The sequence below is a fragment of the Haliotis rubra genome, unplaced genomic scaffold, assembly GCF_003918875.1.
Source record: "Haliotis rubra isolate DU_JTF1 unplaced genomic scaffold, ASM391887v1 Scf71, whole genome shotgun sequence".
Classification (NCBI taxonomy): Eukaryota; Metazoa; Mollusca; class Gastropoda; order Lepetellida; family Haliotidae; genus Haliotis; species Haliotis rubra.
This window is the reverse complement of record NW_025767424.1, coordinates 1,325,110-1,334,557: the sequence shown is the minus strand read 5'-3', so window position 1 is coordinate 1,334,557 and position 9,448 is coordinate 1,325,110. Positions and strand designations below refer to the sequence as shown.

General features: G+C 43.5%; 1 protein-coding gene across 1 annotated transcript; it reads left to right on the top strand.

Moving 5' to 3' along the window:
* The first annotated feature begins 805 nt into the window (after positions 1-805).
* Positions 806-4,882, top strand: LOC124259073. The gene is given in 3 exon segments (XM_046693161.1): positions 806-1,760; positions 1,762-2,745; positions 2,919-4,882. Coding segments are annotated over 2 exon segments (849 nt in total). The 5' UTR covers positions 806-1,262; the 3' UTR covers positions 2,113-2,745; positions 2,919-4,882.
* The last annotated feature ends 4,566 nt before the right edge of the window (positions 4,883-9,448 follow it).

Below are 9,448 nucleotides of genomic sequence, written 5' to 3'. Positions count from 1 at the left end.
GACTGGATAAGTTCATCTGCAGTGATCTTGATGAGGACGATAATGATGATTCTGATGATGAGGACAATGCTACAGTCATAGCTAGATATACTGTTTTAGATACGCGTGGCGCTTCCATGGATAATTCTGTAGTTAATACAGACCCAGTCAGTCAAGGTTTACTCCAAATTAACAATAATAATGAGTGCTTAAAAGAAACAGTATGTAGATCTGCATTGAGTAAGGTTGGCAGTTCATTGTCACACTCCAGAAGTAGTCTTGATAGCAAGGAATCTGGAGAGCTAAGTGATACACTTCTTGAAAGTGATGATGATGGGTTACCAGAGGCCACACCTGTGAAGACAGTACCTTTCAATATGAGAAAACGGAAACGGAGACTGCTTACAACTGATAGTGACAGAGAGGAGGGAGAGTTGACCTCAACAGCCACTGATGCATCAGCTAGTGAAGTGGAAGAGTGGGGGGTTGAAGCAGAAGAGGAACTTGGTGCAACTCTTGTCCGGACAACAATTGCACAAGAGATTTTGACCGATGACATTTCATTGACCACCAAGTCTGAGCCTTGTGAAGTTGTTGGTGAAGCTGCAGTACATCCGTGTGAAGAGGATGGAGAAGTTGTTGCTCCTTCAGAGGTATCTAAAGGATCAAAAGGGCACTTGAAGCAACAAAGAAAGTATCTGCAAAGGTACTTGAAGAGGTCACAATAAGGGTGATTGAAGCAACAACAGAGGTACCTGAAGTAGAGGCATCTACAGTTGTACCTCGAGTAACTGAAGCATCGACAGTTGTAGCTCGAGTAACTGAAGCAACGACAGAGGTGCCTGAAGCATCTACAGTTGTACCTCGAGTAACTGAAGCATCGACAGTTGTAGCTCGAGTAACTGAAGCATCGACAGAGGTGCCTGAAGCATCTACAGTTGTACCTCGAGTAACTGAAGCATCGACAGAGGTGCCTGAAGCATCTACAGTTGTACCTCGAGTAAACTGAAGCATCGACAGAGGTGCCTGAAGCATCAGCAAAATTTCCTGAACCATCAGGAAAGGTGTCTGAAGCATTAAGAAAGGAACCTGAAGCATCTATTGATGTACTTCAAACTTTCACTGAGCAACCTGAAGTGAAGGATGAAGCTGAACATGGTGCAAAACCTAAATCCAAAGGTCAAACTGTGCTCCCTTCCCAACACATTCTGTGTGATGAGAATGTATTGTCCTTAACAGAAGGCGATGATGATCTGAGCAGTCAGAGGAATATACAATCACTGATGTCCGGTAAATGTCTTCATGGGAAACAGGGAAAGTCTTCTGCTTTTGAATCGTTAGAAGAGTCCATGATTTCTGAGATGTGTGAGAAATTGATGGAGGAAAAAGATTTGGCCGATTATGGGAGTTTTATTGTCATCGATAGCCCAGAAAAGAATGTTGATGAAAGTTTTGTTGTTGTTAGTGAAAATGCTGTATCTACTTCAAGTGATATCGTTGATAAAGATGTCAAGAAAGACACAGTGATTGTAAAGACAAAAGACTGTTGTAGCCATGTGTCAGTAGCAGAAGGAACAACTAAAATAAGCAACACCAACATTGTCAAGGCCATGCCCAAAGACAGTCCAGTTTCAGCTGTGAAACAAGGAATCCTTTACAGCCCAATAACTGCACCCGAAACCAAAAAGACTTGTATTAAATCAGCGGCAAGGATTTCCCCGACAGAACAAAATATCCTTGAATATGAAACTGGGTTAATGAAAAGTGTGCGGCTTAAGTGGGGACAGTCGGGGCATTCATAGACCTGACGAGAATCTTACCTACAGCTCCTGGCTACGGAGGACACAAACCAATAGAAAAGTGGAGCCAACTTTCATCTTGGAGGGTAACAGCAGAGAGCCTCCCCTGTTCAGAAGGATGTCTGTTCCAAATTCAGAACTTTCAGAGAACTCGTCAAGACCTGATTCTCCAGAACGAAAGAAACCACGAATAGGTGGCACTCCAGGTAAGGCTGAATGGCGATGGCACAAAGAGCATAAAATCTGTGCTACAGAAGCAGCTGATGGAAATACAAACGGAGGAGAAGAGGCTGTCAGATGTGATGACCATGCAACAAGAAGCATATCTGCATAATCTGAGGTTGAAGCATGGCAAGATGTTCCAAGCACTCCGTACTCAGCAGAACCTGGAGAGACGGCAGCACTTGGCTATCTGGAACGGCTACGTCAGCCAGGCTCTGTTGGAGTACCAACTGATGCAGCTGAAGCAGGAGCACATGTTGCAGGTGAGACAGCTGGAGACAGTCAACCGCATGGAGATGCAGAGGGACATTAATGTCATCAACCATAACAGGCAGGCTCAGGCAAAACGTTTTCAGTCTTTGAAACTCCCGGCATGGCAGTCGATAAAGAACTTTGAGGAAAACACTGCTAGTGGTGCACAGATGGATGAGGCTCACACCACTGTGAATCTGTGTAAGGGTTCATTTCGGCCCGGTGGTGGTGAGAGGAATACGGTGAAGGTGTGTCTGCCTGTGGATGTTGCAGCGTTCATGATCAGGGAGGATGAAGTCTATGACACAAACTATGAACATTCGTAATTTCTGTTGTGAGAAATTTGTGGTAAGAGAGACAAATATGGGTGTCATGGTGTCACTGTGAAGTGACTGGGTGTCATTCTGCCACTGTGAGGTGATATGGTTGACTGGGTGTCATTGTGCCACCCGGAGCTGACACGGTTGACTGGGTGTCATGGTGCCACTATGTGGTGACATGGTTGACTGGGTGTCATTGTGCCATTATTTGGTGACACGGTTGACTGGGTGTCATGATGCCACTGTAAGGTGACATGGTTGACTGGGTGTCACGGTGCCACTTGACTGACACATGTGTCACACACCACTATGAGGTGTTGACTGGGTGTGATGGCACCACTATGAGGTGACATGGTTGACTGGGTGTCACGGCACCACTATGAGGTGACATGGTTGGCTGGGTGTTATGGCACCACTATGAGGTGACATGGTTGACTGGGTGTCACAGTGCCACTATGAGATAACATGGTTGATTGGGTGGCACCACGATGAGGTGACATGGTTGGCTGGGTGTTATGGCACCACTATGAGGTGACATGGTTGGCGGGGTGTCACGGCACCACTGTGAGATGACATGGTTGACTGTCATGGTTTAAGGGTTGAATGGGTGGCATAGTACCAGTATTTATGGCGAAATATATAAATAGATGTGATTCAGGTAATATGGACCCAAAGGATATGGGCTGGTAGGTTATGTTTTTATGCATATTTGCTGTTTTGTTTGTATTGACATTTAACATATCAGCCTTATTTAAATGTGGTATTAGTTGCAACCATTTGTTGATAAAAGAAGCTGAAGCACAATGCATCTTTCCCAAGAGTTAAATAAGTGTATCCCGGTCACTGTTGCTGCCAGTGATAAATGGATTTGGCCAACAAGAGAAACAATGGGACAGCCAGCTTACCTGAAAGACATGATTATATATTTCTATTTATGTTTCTCTCTAGCACCTTAAAGAAGCATGCTTTAATGGTTTGAAATGGTGAGAATGTTATGTCACCATTTACTATGAAACAGCAATCTGTTACCTGAAAGCATAATAATTCTATATTTTATTTATCTATCTTTGTCAACTTAAAGAAGCATTCTTTGAAGTTTTGAAATGGTGAGAAATGGTTCACTATTTACCATGATACAGGAATCTGAAGGCTGATGTTTATTTTATTTGGAATTGTGATCTGTGTAGTTATTTTGATAGAAGATGCAGAGTACTTACAGTTGTACAAATAGATCATGTAAATTATCACAATATCATTTAACATTTTCTGAATTCTAATCAACTTTGGCAAAATTAATATGAAGATACTAAAATTCAATAGTTATGTACATATGGTTGCTCTTTGAAACATTATGCAAATAATCATGTTATACAGTTTCCCAATTGCGTAGAATGATGCTCACGATGTCGATCATTGGATTGTCTAGTCCAAATTCAATTATTTACAGACCGCTAGATATAGCTGGAAAATTGCTAAGGGCAGCATTAAACAACAAATAAACCAGGCTCTAATTTTATAGTCTAAAGTATTTACTGAAATGTAAAGTACACTACTCCATCTCCTCTCCATACATGACTGCCTGCGAGGACCCTTACAATGAATTAATTTTGTACTCAGAGTACACAAAAGCAAACCTATCAGCACAGTGGTAGAGGATAGAATTTGAAACTGGTTAAATTTGGGTAAAATATAAGGGAAAGGTTTGGGTGTTGGTGGGGGAATTTTATATTTATTTATTTATTTTATTATTAGTAAAATAATGCTTTTGACATAATAAATAATCATAAACTTTATTTATCAGTTTAATGTAATGTTATTAACACTCTGTCCATCAGTTTGTTTACTTGTCTAGCTGGTTTTATGTTTTGGGGTCTATTTTAGATGGGAGCAGAGTTGCCTCCCTTAGATTACCAGAATCATGTGAGTTTACATGCCAGATTTTTTAATTCATTTTCTTGGTTTGCCAGTGCACCATGCCCATCCTAACTATCCACCCACTTCACGCAGACATGCAGAAATATGAATGAAGTTTTGTTCAAAGTGGTCATTAAACTATACTCACCTTTTTTGAGAGATGAACCATTTATGTTTCCTCCTCATTTTCATCAATGTTTTATGCCAGGTATGGAATGGTTCACCATGTTTGGTGTTGTATCAAGTCACTGATGGAGATGCCAGGATCTATTTGAGGGAATACTGCCTACCTCTGATCAGTGATGATATTCTCATATGTAAGTCTCATATATTGATATGTTGACCTGTAAATTCAGAAACATATGTAATAAAAAGAAATAGTTTATATTATATTCACCCCTTTGTTTGGTTTCCTTGTTCCTTATAAATGACTTCACTTTTGTGAGGGAGTATGGTTTTACACCACTTTTAGCTTGGGGTAGCCTAGTCGTTAAAAGGGTTCGCTCTTCACCCTAAAGACAATTCCCCACATGGGTACAATATGTAAAGCCCATTTCTCACTCACTCACTCCAATGCATGAAGGTCAAGGTCGTTTGCTGATGCTTTTGTTTTTGGTCGTTTACACGGTTTCAGTCGCAGATAGTTACTGACCTACTTTTGTTTGTATATTTCTGAAAGTGAACAATTGTTGATCTTCCGAAAATGTCTCTATGAAGTTCAAGGCCAGCAAGTAATGTGTTGTGGCTGGGAGCACATGGCATTAAGGGCTGCTTCTTCGAATCCCCAGTGGTTTCAGGGGATGTTGCGGTGGGGCGTAGCCTTGGTTTCTATTAAATACTTCGTTGGCTCGTGCCGAAGACCCGGGTTCAAAGAATCCCAACTACATGGGCACAATGTGTGAAGCCCATTTTGGTGTCCCCGCACCTGTGATGTTGCTTTGGAATATTGCTAAAAGCAAACAATATTTTCAGTCAGTCAGTTCAGTGTGGTTTCTATTTTTGATATACTTAAAGTCTACTTGCAAACACAGTTTATGGGACTTAGCCGTTTAGATGGAATAATTCTGATTGAAGTGTAAAACAATAAACCATAAAATGAAACTGTTAGCTGCATTAAGGGATTTCTTCAATCTTGATTGCACTGCGCCAATCCCTGTACCCAAAGGATGGGTGCAGCCAAGCTATCCAAACACGCCTGTCAACATCTCGGCCAGCGTTATAGTTTGATTGCCAAGTGTTGAGATATTCAGGTGGTTTCGTATCTAAAAGCTCACCAGTACATCATGCATATGGCGTGAAGTGACTAAAACGGGGATCAGGTGGTCAGACAGTGACTTCTGCTGTTTGTGTGTAATAGTATCGTCCATGTGGGACTTGATGTACATGTTGTCGCCATATGCTTGGAATATTGTAGACCGCCTCCCTGGTGAAGTGGATTGAGCGTGTACCTGGTCTGGGGATGGTCAGTGGTTCGATCCCGGTCGCGTTGTACCAAAAGACGCTAAACGATGGTACTTGTTCTTTCCCTGCCTGACACTCGGCGTAAGGGAGTGGGTTTACTTTGTCTGAGATGGGTATCTATGGTAAACTGCAGCATGGTATCTCAGTGAGCTAGCACTATAAAACCGGCATTAGTCTGAACTAGAAAAAGCAGAAGCCCACGCGCGCGCACACGTGCATGCATGTTGGTACATAGTGCAATAATTCAGAACGCGGCGTTAAACCCAAATCTCACCCTGAACATTGTAGACTGAGGTACCGGTGAAGGTCTGGATTAGAATGAACCTTCAGTAACCCATGCTTGTCGTAAGAGGCGACTAACCGGGATCGGGTGGTCAGGCTCGCTGACTTGGTTGACACGTCATCGGTTCCCAATTGAGCAGATCGATGCTCATGCTGTTGATCACTGGATTGTCTGGTCCAGACTCGATTATTTACAGACCGCCGCCATATAGCTGGAATATTGCTGAGTGCGGCGTAAAACTATACTCACTCGCTGTAGATTAAGGTACCACATTTGTCAATTAGGCCTGCCAGAGACCTATCGTCCTGGGTTCGAATCCCGGATTCGCCTTGATGTTTCAAGGTTCGTCAGCACCATACAGCAATCAATATCGAAGACCTGCACTAATTACTGCGGGTTGTCAGACCACATCACCATGGCGTAACAGAAATACTGCCTTTTAAACTATGGCATACTGTAAGGGTCATATGTTAGCATATTTAGGTGGTTTCCAAAGGTCGAGATGGCGAGAATGTACCTTTCAGTATTCCATAACCCAATATACCCAGTAAGCTCTTTCGGGGCGGTGGGGTAACCTAGTGGTCAAAGCGTTGGCTCGTCACGCAGAAGACCCGGGTTCGATTCCCCACATGGGCACAATGTGTTAAGCCCATTTCTGGTGTCCCCCGCCGTGATATTGCTGGAATATTGCTAAAAGCGGCGTAAAACTAAACTCAGTCAGTCAGTCAGTAAGCTCTTTCACGTGAGTGTCAAATATCAAAAATAATACGGATGGAATTTCTTGAGGGCGATGTGATGGCCTAGTAGTTAAAGCACTCCCTCGTCACGGCACGATTCCGGGCTCTATTCCTCAAATCGGTAGAAAACGTGGACAGAAAAAAAACATTTCTGGTGCCCACTTCGTTATTTTACAGGAATATAGCTGAGGTAAGTGAGTGAGTTTAGTCTTTTGGCGCTTTCAGCAATATTCCAGCAATATCACGGCGGGGGACACCAGAAATGGGTTTCACACATTGTACCCATGTGGGGAATCGAACCCGTCTTCGGCGAGACGAGCGAACACTTTCATCACAAGGCTACCCCACCGCCATCAAAACCTCGCTCACAGCAGTATTTGCCTCGGGTAAAAACTGCACTCAAAGGTCAAACTATTCGGCCAAGAAGAGAACGAAAACGTTTGTTCTATTACTTTTTACGTTTTTTTGTTTGTTTTGTTTTTATTGGGTTTATTTTATGTACGTGCATATTCGACTGTTCTTTGCCATTTCCTTTCACCGGTGATATTTAGCTACAGTAGCAGCTGGCAAACTGGTATAACCTGCATTACATTATGTCGTTGTACATACCGTGTTTATTTATCTAACCGCCCCCTCCCACGAACACCCGCTGTCTAGTCAAGGCAACCCGTCTGTGTGGTAAAAAACGGGGATGCTTTTTTTATGGCAGAAAAATATCATGAGAAATATGCTTTAATTCAATCAGTCTGTCGATAATTCTTGCGTCTGACATTTTGAAACTCTTTCCCCCCGATCGTGAATTCCCAAACTGCATGCGTGTGGGGGCATAGCTTGCATCGCTTTAAAATGTCATCTCCCTCGACGGACAACGCTGCGCGCACGTAGGGGAACGATGCACCCCCAAGGAGACACCCCCTTCAACAGACGCTGATGTCGGATACATTGAGATCGTGTATCCACCGACTTCCGCAATGGATGTAATCCCTGGCGAGAACATGAAAATAATCAGTCTCTTCCGTGCGGTAGGCGTTTGTGAGCGCCGTCAACATCATTGTTATGACTTCATCCGCGCATTCTTTAAGGACGGGTGCACCTGTCTTAATTTTAGGTGTACATTTTGTTAACTTTCTTTTTTTCTAGAGGCAGATTTATCATATCTCTATATTAGTCTCATAGACACCCTGTTTTAATTCCGTGATAGAATTGAACTCTAGAGGCGGAATTCATAAAGAAAACAGAAAAAGTCTGAAGAACATCTTTGTACCCTTTATGACTTAGTTTTATGTTTTGCGGTTTTACTGAAGTCACATTCATAACACGTCAAAGGTTACATTTTCCCAATTTCTGTACCATGAAGATCCGGGTTAGAATTGGTCTTTAGTAACCCATGCCTGTCGTAAGAGGCGACTAACAGGAACGGGTGGGCAGGCACGCTGACTTGGTTGACACAGACCACCGCCATATAACTGGAATATTATTGAGTGCGGCGTTTGACAAAGTGTTTGACGTGAGTTGGTACCCCGGATCCGTCTCACGAAGATCAGGTAGGGAGGGGCGGTGGCACGTCATTTTACCCAGTTGAAAAGATATGAATTAGGGTCTTTAGTGTGTCATTTAAAGCATATATTATATATACTGAGTCAAAAAAGAAACTTCACATTCTTTCTTCAGGGCACTATAAAAGAACAAGAGATGGTAAGATGGTTAAATTGTTATTATTTCATTGTTGAGATCTGTGTGATGTACTCGATACACTGACAGTGCCATAATCAGTTCCATTAGGGTACACCGCCGTTCCAAAACATGGGTATACAGAATGTCAAGTCACAAGAATAAAAATGCGAAATTTCTCAGTTCAATATCGTGTATGGCCGCCCCGCGCATTCTCCACTGCCAAACACCGTCTCCTCATCGACTGCCTGATGCTTGTGAACACGTGGTTGGGGATTCTTGGCCATTGCTCTTGCAAGTCAGCGCCAAATTCCTGCAAATTCTGAGGTTGGTTCCTAAGACCACGAAGCCTTCTCCCAAGTGCATCCCAAACGTGCTCTATTGGATTAAGGTCAGGGGACCTCGATGGCCAGTCCATGACGTTGATTCCAGCGTTTTGAAGGAAATTTCGTGTCAACATCGCGGTATGCGGCCGAGCATTATCCTGCTGGAACTGTAGACCTGGGCCATGAGCCTCCATGAAAGGAACGAGTTCAGGGGTGAGCACCTGGTCGCGGTAAGCAGCAGCTGTGAGGTTTCCACGGATGACCAGAAGTCGGGAACGGTTGTTCCCACAGAAAGCACCCCACACCATGCAACTTCCGCCCCCGAATCTGTCGACTTCCTGTACACAACATTGGGCATACCGTTCACGACGTCGTCTCCAGACTCTATGCCTGCCGTCCGCGAATCTGAGGGTAAACCTGGATTCATCGCTAAAGACGACTCGATTCCAGTCTCTCTGGGTCCATCGGAGGTGACGTTGGGCCC